Source organism: Schistosoma mansoni, assembly GCF_000237925.1.
Source record: "Schistosoma mansoni, WGS project CABG00000000 data, chromosome 3 unplaced supercontig 0044, strain Puerto Rico, whole genome shotgun sequence".
Classification (NCBI taxonomy): domain Eukaryota; kingdom Metazoa; phylum Platyhelminthes; class Trematoda; order Strigeidida; family Schistosomatidae; genus Schistosoma; species Schistosoma mansoni.
Window position 1 is genome coordinate 1834303 of NW_017386006.1, and position 17530 is coordinate 1851832.

Below are 17530 nucleotides of genomic sequence, written 5' to 3' on the forward strand. Positions count from 1 at the left end.
TGTTTTGGGAATTTACTTATTACTACAATAACATCTGAAATCTCTCCTTCTTCTAGGACTGTTCAATTATAAACACACTTGTTTCATCAATGGACACAGGAAATTTAGAATTTTAATGTCCACATGAGATAGGGAAGTAGATATTTGCGAAACTGTTTGACAATGTTTTGATGGTGTCGGATGGATGGCAAGCTGTACACCAGTGCTTCCGAACCTACTTATATTTCCTGGTAAAAGAACAGAATATAACTATCTATTCAATATCGGAGCTGCATGTTTAACAATATGCAGTGAGGCTTAAAAAGCTAGACCTGTTTGCTTCATGTTGCAGCATATTTCAAGGTGAACAATTCGCAATCCATTTCATGCTCAGATATGATTTGGTACTCGACTGATTCCCCTTTTTCTTCCATCTAGGTCGAGGTAACTTGCTCGAACTCTAAGACGGAATAAATTACTCTTAGTATATAGGTTTTTCGACCTTGCAATCAAATCTTTGAACCTGCTCATCATAAATTTGCCACCCACAGCTACATATAAATTACTCGGGAAATGTCCAGACAAGCATAGAAGATCACTAGAGAAAAATAATTCTAATCTTTTTCCCCCCCCATCCTTGAAAAACAAAAGAAATCCGCAGTCCAAGAGATTGAGAAATGTGAATAATTCCTCAGAACAAAAGTAAAAAGTCAAATAATTAATCGCTCTTGCGTTGTTTTGTTATGAATGGTCTGTATACATTGGAGATTGGAAGTTATACTTTAAGTTCGTTTCTTAGTAGAGCGGTCTGTTTATGTTCCCTTCTTATCGTGGTGTTTTCTTAGTCCATAGCCTACAGTCTAATTTTAATATCCTGTCGTTAACCTCCAATTTATGCTGATGAAAATTCTGTGAGACTTATCAATTAGCTTTACTTTTTCCGACACACTCATGAAGATTGACAGGAAAAAGACGGTTAATCGGTGCGGATATGATCAGAATGAGTGCATGTTACTTGCAAAACACCTATCTGTATGCCCAGATGAACAGCTGATTTCAGAATTGAAGCGAATAAAGGTTTGGAATTACGGAAAGTGTGAACTTGGACTTTGGGCAGACGTTTTGGACCGATTAGATGCTATTTTGGAAAATGCTGTAACGAAAGTTGGGAAGTGGATGCTTCGTCTTGATGCACCGGGAAACTCGTCTCTTGTTGATGATGTGGTGACTATTTTGGAATTTACTGGCCACTTGATCGAGCATAGTATATACAGATACTTGTATGGTTCCTGGACTCATATACTTGCTTTGTTTGGCTCTTCAAACCTTGATGTCTTGCTGGCCGTTCTCGGTCTATCGTACAACTTTAGGTAATGTATATTCAGCTTAATAATGTTCTAAGCAAACGGAGCAACTACTTTATTAGGTTAGACCCAACAAACAAACAGATGATCCTCGATCGTCTTGTATCAATCGCTGAAGTAAGTGGGTATTTTCAAGTTAACGAGTGATATTAGACTTGGGGTGGAGCAGAAAATGGATTTGGACTTGCAGCTTGTTGTGATCCAAATCATGTAAGCCTCTGTCATACATTATATTGTTGATAGTTCCCAGAAACGGCTGGAAATGTATATTTTGAGTACAGATCAGAACAACCTCCCGGCCCTTCATCTGTTTCTCAGCACTCAAGTTCTAGCGAACAGTTGGGGTCTTCAAGTTCTAGCGGCACAATTGTACTTCAGGCCCTCCACCGCAGAAATCAAATTCCGTCCGAAATAATGGAAGAGTTACTAGCTGTGCATCCTGTACCCGTATCTCAACAAATGGCTTTGTTCTCTCGTGTTCGACTAGCAACTTATTTTGCTGACCCTACACAGCGTCATAAGTGCATACGTGCCAGACTTCAAGCACTATCCATTTTATGTAAGTCACTTCATGGGCTTTTCGTCAGTATTCTCTGAATACTTTATTTTCTCATTTATACTCCCAATTGTATCAATTTTACGCATAGTATTTCGTCTTGCTTCACAAGAATATTATTTTATTAAGACTTCTATTATTCGGTGGTCAAAAACTAGATTAGTGACAATTGTAAGCGGTAGTGTGCACATTATTTAATTACTCATACATTTGTTTTCGTTACTCGTCTTTGCTCATAATCATTGTATATGCTTTTCGTGAGTTTTCACTTAAGTTGCTTATATGACGGTGATTGCCAAACCAAACAGTATTTGTGCTTAAAGTTAGCGCCCGTTAAAAAACATTGTTTTCAAAGCACATTTACGGCAGATGGTTACCATCACCCTCTCTCTGGTTCGTACTGTTTATCTCAGTCCATATTTTGATTATTAAGTCCGTTCGCTACAACAATCATATTTGAAATTTTAGGTTTATTTTCAAGGTCAGGAAGATCCTGATTATCTTTTTTATCACTCTCGATCTTTGATCACTGAAAGTGTAGAAGTTAGTGGATTTGGTCACGATACATGTGCTTCAATATATTCATGCACATTGCGGCCAAGTAAAAATGTGATTCTAAATCCTGCATCATCCTAGTTCGTAATAAGAGGAATAGTCATCTAAGTTCATTCACTGTTTTCAGTGAGTTCTAATTCGTAGCTTTTTCGTTGTGAAAGTCACTGATCAAAAATTCTTCGTTGGTTACTTTCATGTAAATTTGCACTAATCTGAATGAATCTGAAAGCTTGATAGCTCTGAGACTGTAAATATTATGTAGGTTACAGTATATTGTTTTCAAGATTTTGCATTAATGGCAATCTATCTATGCAACTTTATTTTTATAGCGTATACATTCGACGTTGATGAACGTCATTTGTATCCTAGCTTGATAGATGAACTTGTGGAAGTACTTGGTTTGTCAGATGACCAGTATATGGGGATCAAGGCATGCGCTCTTCGAACGATGACTGCTATAGTGAATTCCCACCGACTGGGAATAAAGTAAGTAGTCGACCCTTTAGACTTTTTTGAGATGGTGGAGATTTGTAGCTCAGGTGGATGATTTAGGTGGAGTTTTGCTCTCTGATCTGGATGGCTTAGTCGTTGGGTTTTCATTGTTCCTTTGAACGACATCATCAGCTGATGGTTCCGTTCAGAGAGCATAACTCCACCTAAAACTTAGATTATTTTATTTGTCTGTTTACTTTAAGTCACTGAAAAGTGGTATGAAACGAAGGCCTTATTACTTTATTTTTGTTTTGGGCAGTGAAGTGTCATCTGGTTTGTTGTTTAAAAAACGAGGTGAATTAAGTTTACCGAACTGTAACGTAAAATACGTAGATCATCGAATCCGTGTTACTTACGTGCTAGTCTCGTTAAGTTAAAACACTTGGTAATCACTTTTACATTATTTTAAAGCACAAGCTCTGCACTAACCAGTGTATGAGACACCATTCCATATTACGTTACATAGGGTTCTTCAGCATAAACGAATAGCGAACTTTTTCAACATTATCAATCAGGCATCTCAATCAGTACCAAGGTACGAAATTTAAAGGTAGGAAGATTATACTGTACATGTTTGGTTTGAACAAATGCGAAACGGGTTTTGCACCGATATATATTGCTAAGAAATTAATGTCAACTGGCAAGCAAATCAGTGCCGTCAAGATATAAAAACTGGGAACATAAGATATCACTCAGAAATGTGGAGAACAAAATTAGATAAATAACTCATATCGTAGCCTTAAACAGTACTGATGTCCCTCAAATTTCCATGATTGTATAAGTATAATGATACTATTCGAGCTGCCAAACCAAAGCAAATAGTTTCTGGTGGACTTTTCAAACCTTAGACTTAAATTTTCAATCCACAAGAGTAAGAAGTGCGTAACTGACCAGATCATGTTAGAACTATTATTATTATTATTATTATTATTATTATTATTATTATTATTAATGGCTTTATTCAATATTATACTATATTAGAATATTCAATCCTCTCAATCTGGTGTACAATTATCGAGTCAAGAAAATATGTGGAATGGTTATTCACCTTTTCAATGAAATCCTTCATACATAGCTATTCCTTAATTTATATTTTCTCGAATTGTATCGTCAATACATAATCTTTCCTGTTACCACTAAAACTGTTACCACATCTGTTACTCAGTGATATGCCCTGACAATTTTATCGTGTGCTAATCGGGTATGGGAGCTTAAACTGATGTATGTACATACCAATGTACGTTGGGTTTGACTGACTAACTGCTTTACCACAGACTGTAAGGGTTTTGGTCTCGATATAAAACTCAGTTTACTTTAGCAACTAATTTCTGGTAACTGCTCGTAAGTCAAAAATCTTACCCAGCGCTATATTAAAGCATCGAATTTTTATTAGTCTATAAAATCTTTTACCAAGATTTCTAACTAACTTTTTTAAAATGATTAAATTATGTGTTGGTTTGTAGCTGTAAAACTCGATAGATGTGTTCGCTGTTTTATTTATTCTCAAACTGTTGTCAACAATTCGTGTCCAATCCGTCAGTCATAAGCGACGTATAACCTGGCATAATTACGCTTCGGTCAAAGTTGCTACATTATGTCTGAATGAGATGAACTTATCAAAGTGAATACCAAAGTAGTAGAAGTAATGGTATCTCATGTTTTTGTGTTCATAATCAAATAAGTATTTGAAAGAAAAAGTCTGAAAAGTTAGTCCATATATCAGCTTTCCTAGGAGAAAAAAAACAACTAATAGATGAATTAATGAAATAGACTTCAAAACCAAAAAAGATACCAGTTACAAATGTGATATCTAGGCTTTTAAACTTTAAGTTGGTCTACGCCATAAACGTAATCTAGGAATAACATCTACCAAACATTTATTTTCTGAATTTCATTTCCAAAACGAATCATCGTGTCTTATGTTTGCTCACTTGTAGCTGGGGCTCGTTAGTTGGATCTACTGGATTATCCAGTTATCACGGTATCTTACCTAATTTGACCAGAAAATGGATCAAAGGACTTGTAGACGGTTCTATAAAAGCCTCTGCTGGGAGTACAAATCAGCATTTCACAACAGCTCTATTATCCTTCTTGTATCATCTAGCTTGTTATGAAGAAAACGTTGGTCCAGGTAAATGCTTTCACATTACTTGTTAATAGTTGAGATTTAGGAAATATACAAAACACAACTCTCAGCTCTAGTGGTATTTTGGACACGATGACTCAACTTATTTCTTGGCATACACCGCACAATGATTATTTGAGTTATGTCACACGTGCTGTTCGTGTGACTGATCAAATCCTGTTGAGTATTTCTTCAAGTCGTCAACATGTAGTAAGTATTTTGGTCGATCGATTAAATTACGAAGTTGAAGTTGTTCTTCAGAGTTCTACATCAAGTAATGTGAGTCAGTGTTTATGCACAGAGATTTTTTTAATATTTTATTCATTTTTAATATCTAGGTATGCTACTTCTCCCCAGTGCTTGAGGAAAAAACGTAGAATAACATTAAGCATAAATAATGTCATAGCTTTTTTGTGTTCTCTACGGAATTCTGGCTAAATTAATATGAGATCCAGTTAGTTATACCCAAACTCTAATTTCTTTCACGTTCTCATCAGACGTTCCATCTACCAGCTCTGTCGTTAATACCCTAATGATAAGAATTTCTTGTTCTCAAGGATTTAATCATATTTCGAAACTGGGTGCCGTCACCATACTTATATGAGCCAGCTGTCTGGTTATATCAAAACAAATGAGACTAATATGTCTCTAGCTGCCGTAAAGTTAGTCACGTAAAATCTCCCTTAGTATCAGCATATGTACTAAGCAAATATGACGATTAGGACGTTAGTGTTGTGCATCCTTATCGAATAATAAGGCCAGGGCATGTATTACTCACGATCAACCACCACCTACTTCACCGTGCAATGTTGGCTGGTGTGGAAATAAGTCGGAAGAAAACTATTTTCAGCCAAACCAAGATCATCAGTCTACGAAGTCATTGACTGTTAACTTGAGCTGTGTTGGTAGATTATTTATTTATTTAAGCACATATATATTGGTACAAAAGGGCACCAGGTACATATGCGCCACACAAAATAATGAAAGTAGGAAGAGAAGGGATGAAAAGATAAGGCGGACTAAAATGTACAACCAGAAGACTCTTTCAAATAGGAAAGTAAGAACCATACTTTATGTAGAAAGTAAAAGAAGGTTGCAGCAGGATCGCCACTGGTTTCTATTCTGAGCCATATCTGATAACGTCTCTAGCCACTGTGTTGCACCATCTCTCGGACCCCAACCAAGGAGTCGTGAAGGACCAACAGAAGCTAGCCCTTTGCAGCTCTCTTTCATGCCACGACACCATGTCATACACTGACCTCCTCTCCGCTTTTTCCAACCAGTCCCAGGGTCGGCAAATAATGCACGACGTGGAAGTCTCTGGGACGACATTCGTAAAACATGTCCAAGCCACCGAAGTCGGTGTTTCAAGATGGTGACACCAATTGAATTATCGTCTCTGTGCCCGAACACACGATGCCGAACCTCTGCATTACTAACATGGTGTTGCCACTGGATGTCAGCAATCCTTCGGAGACAACGATGATCGAACACAGAGAGACGTCTAACATCCTCAACTCGGAGAGGCCAGGTTTCACAAGCATAGAGCAAAACTGCTCTCACCGACGCGTTGTAGATCCGACTTTTTACAGCCAGACTAACATCACGAAGGCGCCAAAGATGGCCCAGATTGGCATAAGCCGATCTGGCTTTCCTTATACGTGCATCAATCTCATCACTCACGCCACCACCAGCACTTATATAGCTACCTAGATACACGAACTTCTCAACTACTTCGATCTGCTCACCATCCAGGGTGAGTACAGGATTAGAATCCTGCCAGTCTTGTAGAAGTACTTTGCACTTGGAGGGTGCAAAGCACATGCCGTACCTGCGGACACTGATTGCCAACTGATTAAGTGCTGATTGCATGCCTTGGGCATTATCGCACAGTAAGACAATATCATCCGCATACTCAAGGTCGAGAAGTCGTTCTCCAGGCAACATATCCACACCGCCATTACTTACATCCATCAGAGCTGTTTCCAAGATGTCGTCGATGGCAAAGTTGAAGAGGAATGGTGAGATCGGGCAACCCTGCCTAACCCCACTGCTCGAATGGAACAAGGGAGAAAGGTGGTTGTATGCCCTCACTCTGCCTGAGGTGTTCGTGTACAGGGCCTTTAAGATGTTAATGAACCTCTCAGGCACACCCTTCTTCAATAGACAATCCCAGAGAACAGTCCTGTCCAACGAATCGAAGGCAGCCCTGATATCAAGAAACACTACGATTGTTGGCCTGCGATAAGTATGACGGTGTTCTAACATTTGGCGGAGGGTGAAGATGTGATCAATGCATCCTCGACCAGAACGAAAACCAGCCTGCTCCTCGCGAGTCAATCGTTCTCGGGTTTTAAACAACCTACGAAGAATGATAGAAGCCAATAGTTTGGACGCAATCGGAAGTAGACTTATCCCCCGATAGTTATTGCAGGAACAATGCGAACCCTTTTTAAAGATAGGGACGACTATTGACTCATTCCATGATGTTGGAACACTTTCTTGCTCCCAAACCTTTCCAAACAACACAGTCAATTCCTTAGTCAGAAAGTCGCCACCATCTTTAAAAAGAGCCGGAGGTAAGTCATCTGGGCCAGGTGATTTGTAGCGCTTCAAGAGTTGGAGTTCCTTGCGGACTTCCGCCTCGTTTGGTGGATCAGTCGTCACCGGCCATGGGGGGCAGGACAAGCTGGTTGATGTTGCCGGAGCAGCAGGCCAGTTGAACTGCCCTTCGAAAAATTCCGCCCATCGTCCAAGACGTCGGGAGATGTTAGTGATTGGCATCCCATCATCCTCGTAGATTGTTTCACTCACACCAGACTTCTTGCTGCCAGTGGCTCGGATGAGTTGGAAGAGCTTCCGGCAGTTACCAGATGCAGCTGCTGCTTCCATCTCATTAGCACGCTCCGACCACCAGGCTTCCCGGTCCTTACGCAAGCTTTGCCCAATTTCATTACGTAACAGCCTTCGTTTGTGGTCAAACTCACGGTCACCCGGAGTAGACCGACGGGCTTCCATCAGTTGTAAGGAGCCAGAAGAAACCCAGTGCTTGTAAGCGGGACGTTTCGCGAAGCCGCAAGCGGCTTTACTCGCCATTTTCATGGCGTCGTGAAGATGCAACCAATGCTCATCTATACTTTTCGGTGGGGTGGTAGCTAGACTAGAGGCTAGCTCCGCTCGATACTTACTTGCAACAGAAGTTGCAGCCAGTTTACTAATATCAATCCGTTGGTGGTGGTCAATCCTTCGGCCACTGAAAAGTAAGGTGAGATTGGCGCAGACCAGGGCATGATCAGACTCCAGATAGGTACTCCAAAAGGAGCGGCAGTCTTGTACACAACCACGCCAGCGGTAGCTGATCACGATGTGATCAATCTGAGTCCAGGCTTGGGATGCAGAGGGAGGACGCCAGGTGGCACACCGGCGATGACTGTGCCGGAAGTTAGTGCTGGCCAGAAACAGGTTGTGGTCTGTGCACAGTTGCAGCAAACGGTCCCCGTTATCTGTCCTGCGACCAACAAGTCCCCATCGGCCACCTAGACGACTCTCTTCTGTGCCTAGACGCCCGACCTGTGCATTCAAGTCTCCGGCTAGTACTACAATATCTGTCGAACGCGCTTTCTGGAGAAGAACTGTTAACTGATGGTAAAACTCATCCTTGATTGCATCCGGGCTGCAATCTGTCGGGGCATAGGCGGAGATGACGAAAAGACACCGTTTCTCACGCCGGTTTCTTCTCAATTTGATGGAACTTTCTAATCTAACAGCACATAACCGACTGTTAATGGGGAACCAATCGATTAGTGCTGCCTCAGCCCTAGCGCTTAGTGCGACACCAACGCCAGCAAGACCAGACGAAGATGCCACAGGGTCCCCGGATAAGCGCACGTGGAACAAGCTTTTCGAGACAGATGGAGAGCGGATTTGTAGTACTTCACTAGAGTCTTGAATACGGGTCTCGGATAGACAGCAAACATCAACATTAAGACCTTCCAAAGACATAGCCAGCCCTATCTGTTGTCTGATCTGCATTAGTGTGCGAACGTTGAAGGAAGCCAGCTTGAACGGCGTACGTGGTTTCAGAAAGACTGCCTCAGTATTCATTATCGGTGGAAGCATTCACTTTCAACCAGACAGTGACTGGAGATCGTTTAGATAGGACAGATTTTCCACCAAGAGCGAGCTGATGCATAAGTTGAAGAGTAAGGTTACACAAATTGGGGGTAAAAGGGGGTGAATTAGCGATATGGTAAGTAATAATAATAATAATAATAATAATAATAATAATAATAGTAATAATAATAATAATGATAATAATAACGTAATAATATGAGCAGGAATAGAATCGTCAATAGAGTTCGTCATTTCATTCATTTGTGTGTGGGCTGTGATACTGCCCGGGTGCCCAAACCGAAGCAGGTGGTTTTCTTAGGGGGCCACACCCGGAGCCTTTGACCTAAAGGTCTGATCCACAAGGCAGTGGAGCATCGTGAGGAGATGCAGTCCCATGGTAGTCGTTGACCAATGACAGGTTCTTCCGCCATTCGTTCCATCAGGAAACTGGAGCCCATGTGCACCATTGGTTTGGAATCAGGGTTTTCCAACTCCCCTAGGTGGACCCTCCGTGTCCACCAATCCGGTTATAGCGCCGGACATTCGCTTTTCGTCCTCTCACTTTCGTAAACAACAGTAATGCCACGAGAAGGCAGTGAGTAGGACTTCCCTGGCAGAGGCTATATATTCGCTGGCCATATGAGAGCATTTCGAGAGGGAGAGTAGACTCTCCCCACTCTCGGCCGTACCAGGGCATTTGGGGGCTAGATACATATACCTAGTTGAGATCTACCTTATTTACTAATCAATGGGTGATGTTAGACAACATGGCTCAAATTCAGTCATAGTAGCACAAATGCATTTACTTTTCATATTTCACAAAATCTTGAGTTCCATTACCCATTCATGTTCGCCGTTCCACTTCGTCTTCTAGAACGTGATGACAGGCTTTTTTTCAACTTCGAAGCATAACTTCAACTTGAGCAGTGTTATAACTTTGTTTTACAGAATAGGCTGGCCGTTACTTTTAGTCATGACGTTCTTTGTTTGATTCATGTATGATTACCCTAAATAGGGATTTTTATTAGTTCTGATTGCTAGTAAAATGAATACATCTAAGTTGTCCATTGCATTGTTACATGCCTTTTTTATTTATTTGGTCCTTTCGTTTGTTTTCTATTGATTGGAATTTATCCGAAAGAAATCGAGCGTTTCTGATTATGAACAGACTTTGAATACACAGCGCTCTGGCCTTATGAAATCTATACTCAATTTACTGAAGCGACTTTGTTTGGACGCGGAATGGGGCGATATAGTTCACTCTGTAATGGATGGCAACCTACCCTCAGTCCTGCGTCAAATTTTCCTCAATGGTTCCACCCATTTCACTCCACATTTGTCACTTTTCGCTATGGAAACTATTACCAACTACCTTTATACATATCCATCTAGAATTTCAACTATGCAGGTACATAAAATTATTTGTATGATTTCCAATTTGTGTAAGCTTTGTACACTCTCTCGTTTTCTACAAACGGTCGCTCGCGATATAAGCTACCTACTAATATATCATGTACTTCGCATTATCAAAATGTACGGGGTCGGTAATCTGACCATGTTCTACCCATGTTCCTGCGTCGTTCGTTGCGTACATAATTCGTTGACTTTTCATGTGGATGGTAAATGCAAAGAAGTGATCAGTTCATGACATGGCACATCAAAATGAAAGATTTAAATGAGGTTCTAAGGATCTTACAAATTAATGACGTTTGTTTTGACTCGGAATAAATGCTAGTGGATACCTGTTGTAAGGTATGCTTATTAGCTGAACAATATCCACACGTGTACGTCCATGACCCTACCGGGGATCGAACCTGAGACCTTCGATTGTACACGCGAGCACTAAACCTCTAAGCCAATGAGTTAGAATCCGGCGGCACACTAGTCTAGCTTCAATCAACTTGTGATAGCTCGAAACCGTCTTCTATTTAATCATGCTTACTTGTGGCTGATCTGTTTGTTATAATCTCGATCTGCTGAGCTAATATTGTATTTGTTTTTTGAACACTTCACGTGAAAATATATGTAACTCTACGTGGTTTAGTCTCAGAAAAAACCCAAAGTTACCGAAAATAATTTACAGTCGGATTCAAAAAATAAACATTTACGTTGTCATTAGTTCTTTTCCATCTGTGTTACTTAAATTTCAACTGTTATCAACATTATTATCTCAACTTCTTTGCTTTTTTTCATCTTGTTAGTTCCCTCTGTTAATATAGAGTATGTAAGCTTAGACTGATACATTTTTGTTCTAGAGCTTTGGATTATTTCATATTGGTATGAATGCCTAAACATCTCGATCTGTCAATCACAAAATGAATTATTTTAAATTGTGTGCATACATATATTCATTGTGTTGATGACTTATGATCTCTTAGCTATAAAATAATATGTACTGTAGTTATCTTGTTAATTGATGGGTTGCACATCATATATAAAACGGGATTGAAATTGTTTAGACATTGAAACATTTTATATGTTTGGAAAGAAATCTCTAATGATTTGACACGAAAACTTTTTAGACCAGTCAGTGTTAGGTTTTTGTGGTTTTCTCACCTAATCATGTCTTTCTTTTCACTCTCTTATACTACATAGTTAATGTCACATAGTTGACCACTATGTAAGATACCCAAGATTATCGTGTTTCGGGATATTTTTCATCGCCATGTCAGTTAAAGTCATTTTGTAATAAAAATTGCCTTTATCTAATCCAAAATATTTTTGTAAAAAGACCCCTAAGTAAATTTTCAGAAAGTCTTTGTTAGCTATTTATTTTAAAAAGTAAATTTTTTTACGTTATGGTAAAATATCACTTACATATTTTTGCTTTTTTTTTCTTAAGAGTCGTTCAATACCCATCTTCCTTAACCGCCCTCTGCCACAGATTGGAGCTGCATTTTATTTACATCCGTATTAATAACCATCTAGTAATATCATACCAGTCTTGACATATCTGTTACCTTGACGTTGTGGCCAGATCTTCATTTCGTAAAGACCCATCCGAGCTATATTAGATGGAATATCCGTTCCCGTAGGTTCTCCCATCTCAGACGAGTTAGTTGGAGTGTGGTAAGATTAAAAAACAGCAATCTCAGGAAGTCGTACTACCGACTGTACGGGGTGTGAAGAAAATGAGGTGATTCATTTAGATGAGCAGCATCTTCGGTGATTCTGCCTTCTCACAATAAAAGGCGTTAGAAAATGCTAACCATAAGAAATCCCACGCCTCACTCTCCGCATATTCCCGTCTCTGGCAATAAGCCTTCAAAAGTACGGTTCTAAAATATTAAAGGCCACTCACTGGAAGGTTTTGTTTAGCTGACCTCGAATAGTTATTCTTAAGACAGTCCAAACACTCTCAGTTCATTAAAGACACTCGTAATCCAGCTTCCTTTTCTGTCATTTCGAGAAGCAGCATTGTTATTCGATGTGATGAGCGGGAAAGTGACAACCACCCTCATATCCTTAACAGCACTGGAGTATAAGAGTTTCAGGTTTTTTTAATATATATCGAAAAATTAGAAATCGGTTCTGCTTATCTGATGGGACTAACCCTGCTTTGTATCTACTGGTCAATAAATTTTGAGACTAAAAAATGATGACTATTAGAATAGACAGAATTATTGTCAAAGTTGCTGGCTAACATCAAAGGTAATCATGTTCATCAATGTAGACATATATTACGTTTGCTGCCCTTGTTAATGTATAACACTATGCCTAATATTGGGTGTTTGTATTACATATTTTTCTGTTAGAGTATATTCCAAATCTGTTTATCGTTCATCTATGAGCTGTTAAATTTGTTTATTGTTTCCTATACAGGACAAGAATATTACAAGTGATATTTTAAAAGCCTTAACGGAACAACCGTTACCTCAAAATCGAGATTTTCTTGTACAGTTACCAGCATTATTGAATACTTTAGCTTTGAATTCCCGTGGTATTGAAGCTATTTTATCAAGTGGTGTGATTAATCGTTATTTGAATACATTAGTTTCACCAGATTATCTTACGACAATGAAAACTAAACGTGTTCGTGAGTTTATATCACAGATATCATATGATATGAATTGTAATTCTGGTCAAAATTTATCTAATAGTTTAACAGCGAGTCAAATGAGTAATGCCATACAAGAACTTCTTCGATCACATACTGAACTAAAACCTGTTGTCTTTAAATGTGTTATTTCTGTAAGTTACAATAAAAATAATTGTTTTTAATTTTAATATGTAGTATATTGCTAGCTAATTAATTTATTTTTAGATATTGCCATTATATTTCTTAACTTCACAATTTCACTCTTTTTCTAACACTTATACAATTTAATACTCTTGAAACAAAAAACTGTCTTGGTGTGATACTACTTTATAGTTTGAATTGAATTGTTAATAAAAACTATAATTTCACTTGTTTTTTCTCTCAGTGTCTGCGTCATGTTGTGAGTCTTGGAAAAACACCAGCAACATTGCCATCTGAAAGTGTATCATGTAATCCAGCAGTTTTCAATATCTTATCAAGGTCTACCAGGAATCCTAATAATTTCGGCTTACGCAGTTTTGCAGAAGTTGCCGGTGAACCACCGATCCATCAGACACAAGGTTCTTCAGACGGTATCAGTCAAACTGTTACAAGTGCTCCTTTAGGTTTAAGTAATATCCAAAATGCTATTGGTGCAACTGAAGATGATGTAGTGATGTCTGGAGGGGAAGATGACGATGATTATAGTAGTGACATTGATGTGAATCAAGATAGCCAACAAGCACATAGTCGTTCTGAAACTGTACAAGCTGGTACCATTGTATCTGGAGCATCAATTTCCATGGCTAGTTTGGAATATTCTCTTGAGTGTGACAAGATGTCAGTTACAAATGATGCCAATACAGCTCGTACTGAGGCTGGCTCTGTAACTCCTAATGTGTTCCTGCCTGATTTCATGTTGAATATGGTAAGTTTATTCTTTCCTTTTGGTGATTATATATCAATCTACAATATATTTTAACAGATTACTTGACGGTAGATTTGAAATTATTTAAAACCTCATGAAAACTATCTCAATTCTAATTCTTACTTCGTAAATCCAAATTGTGAAATGTAAAACAATCCCTTGGTAATCTTATTGGCAAATTCCTATATAGATAGACTGGGAATCTAAAGGCAAACATGTGAATCAATGTCATAGCAAATAAATGAAAACCTACTTACATGTCATATTCATTTTTAAAAAGTTTGTGGTAACCCCGGTTGGGTTATTTTATCCAAGATTTCAATAATTCTCAGATCATGACGATCTATTTCACCGTAATAAAAAAATAAAAGTATAGATTCTCTTGGATCGTCTGATAGTGTACTTATGGCGTGTCTGGATTAACGATTATATGTACATGCACACTGGAATTTCATTTGTTATTCTACAACTACAGGAAGGCTAGATTAAATTTAGTCGTAACATTTCCTTACCTATTTTGATGACAAACGGCTCTGAGTAAAACAAATCTTAATACAACAAGTATTACCAGTCACAATTAGATATCATACTGTTCTCTGTAATGGCTTATTCTGGTATAAAAATCCAATCTAAAAGCAAACCATATAACCCTATAGACTAAGCAGATTAGCCAGAAGCGCTCATTTTCACCTTCATGTCTTATTTCCCACTTGGGGGGATCTTAAACGCTATTGGTTCGTTGTATCTTTTAGTATGGTATTTTGTAACGCTTTCCAAGGACAGCTTTATGATGTATATATACGTTTTATTTGTACCTGTTGTGATTGCTTGTGCTTCTGGCTACTTGCAGAATATATTTTCCCCACTTCAAACTTGGACTTCTCACTCTACTTAGCGGGGCTGGGGCGCGTCAGAATAGCTAGCTTATTGGGTTTTGGTCACAGAGTTTTTGTCCCGTTCTCAGACTAGGGAACTCGTAATCGCTTCAAACATAAAATATCACTGGTAAGCGCGCCTGAATTCTCATATTTCCTATCATCCCACTGACTAAATATTGTTAACCCAATTGGTTTCTATACTCAATTGTAAGTGTTAAATATATGTAGTTTTACAAAAAACATGTCATTTTCCACTACTCTGAGTAATTCAATCTTCACTTTTTATTATCATTTTGTTTCTAGTGTAAATTCCTTGAAAAACTTTTACCATTCGGATCTCATACTACTGAAGCAATGTGCCCACAATTTGTTAGTCAAGGTGGATTACAAGCTTTATGTGATTTGATTCGCATGCCTGGTTTACCGTATGATTTTCCAGTGTCTGCTACATGTGCATCATTGTGTAAAATTTTCGAAGACTTAGCCAATTCAGTTAATTTAACCGATGTAACTAAACCTTTGTTCCAGGTAATGTATATATATATATATAACTTAATAGCTCTTTTGTTATTACCACCCCATGTGTTATTATCATCCCATTTACTAGGCACAAATTCGTAAATTTAACTTATAATCACAATTTCTGTGTATAAAAACTACCCCGGTCAATCGAAACCGAAGTCGATAGACCTGTATTCTAACATATGTTTAACAATTGACTATCGAATGCCTTAATCACTGAGGTCACCTCTCCCATGTGTTTTAGATTACCAAAAACTTATGAGAATTTTATGAATTCGATTAATTGTAACTGATATAATTAAACCTTTTTTTGTTTTGTTTTGTTAAAATGTTTTTTCAATTATTCTGGTTTTATTGTCACGCTTCTTATATTAACCCAATTTACATTTATTCAATTGTTTAATTATTATGATTGATTATAGTATCTGTTTTCTTTTTTTTGCATAACAAAAATATGTTCTTTTATAGTTAACTGAAGTAATAAATGAAGTACAGTATAATGTGAGAGAAAATCACATGTTCATTTATCTATCTATACTCAAATTGAATTAATGAATTGTACTTAGTATTCATTGTAGTTGCAATTTTTATGCCCCACATACGATATATGCGGTTTTGAAAATACAAATGTGACTCAGCTTTTCAGTAATTGTCTTTACTCATTTATTGTAATATTTTAAGTGTAACTCTTTGAGACAGGAAAAGTTTCTACGATTGAACTTATTCACCAGTTGCTTAGCAACAAGCCACACTCCAAGTATGAGGGATAATAATAATGATAAACGGTTGCCCTAAGCGAAGTAGGTGAGGCGGGGTTCGAACCATGACTCTGGTGACGGAACTATTATATCACTAATGACTTGAGTATTCCAGTGTTTTTACAATTTACAAAAAAATTGAACAGTTAGTTAGAATCCTTAATTATTAAACAGTCACGTTTTACATGTGATGACTGTATTAAATTTTAATTTATGTCGAATTACTTCAATAGTAATTGGCTGGCACATTTAAGTTGATGATATGCACTGTTTCCAAATAACATGGTATGTTTACCCCAGAATTTTCAATTGAATTTATACTGAAACATTCTACTTACTGGACCATCTCTTTGACAACGGTAGACCAGAATCCTGGCCTCTCTCATCTATTTGTTCATTATTTTTATCAACATATATTTGCTCATAATTCTTGACATTATTTGTAATGGAAACGAAAGCAAAATCTTATAATTTATTATTATCATTATCATTATTAATGACTTGATTGGGTATTATATTTTTGGTACAATATAGAATTCTCAGCACACAGTATTTCAACAAGTTTCCTTTTCTCATTCCGTGATTGATCCTGACGATAAATATCGAAATCTTATAGTGATACTTAACAATCGTCTTCCAAATCATGTAACCAGGATTCTTGAATTGTGATTGCACCACAATTACGATACACGTTTAGACTTAGTGGGAATTGAAAACAATCTACCTCGCCAATTAGTAATCGGCAGTTAGATGTTAACAGTCCAGGAATTGACATCTGAATAATGTTCATTTTTTTCCATGCATATTATCAGCCACCATGATGTCTCTGATTGTACTTTTTTGTAACTTGTAAAGCGAAAGGTCATAAAGTTTTCATAAACGCGGCTGAATAGGTTTTGTGATTAATAGACATAATTATGTTTTAAAACAAAGAAAAATAGATTTGTTGAAGTATCTAGATGGCAGGAACAGGTAGCCTGGATATTCAAGCACCTCTGTTGTTATCATTATTATTATTACTGCTGACTACTAGGCCGTACTTTCAGTCATGATTCATTGTTGAATTCAATAAACTGAAAAATCTACCCAGAAATAAGTAACACGATTTTTTTTCTAAAGTGGCTAAAATGCATTTTGTCATTTCAAAGATGCAATCCGGTCACTAGTCTCACTGATTCAACATTGTATAGATTTAGATTTGGCGTAGTGGTTGGGGGAAGACCAGTAGGAAACCCCGAATTT

At 37.9% G+C, this 17530-nt stretch overlaps 1 protein-coding gene across 2 annotated transcripts; it reads left to right on the forward strand.

Moving 5' to 3' along the window:
- Window positions 1-779: 779 nt before the first annotated feature.
- Smp_167680.1 (hypothetical protein) lies at window positions 780-14371 on the forward strand (the record flags this gene model as incomplete). 2 transcript variants are annotated; one of them, XM_018791461.1, is made up of 11 exons in its annotated part: window positions 780-1349; window positions 1382-1460; window positions 1497-1553; window positions 1587-1902; window positions 2784-2940; window positions 4884-5077; window positions 5112-5350; window positions 10326-10592; window positions 13007-13375; window positions 13609-14130; window positions 14321-14371. In XM_018791461.1, the coding sequence occupies 11 exons, from the start codon at window positions 931-933 to the stop codon at window positions 14369-14371; spliced, it is 2670 nt and encodes an 889-aa protein (XP_018645406.1). The 2 variants fall into 2 exon arrangements, with proteins under 2 accessions (XP_018645406.1, XP_018645405.1); XM_018791462.1 differs by having other exon boundaries at window positions 931-1349; window positions 5118-5350.
- Between the last annotated feature and the right edge of the window lie 3159 nt (window positions 14372-17530).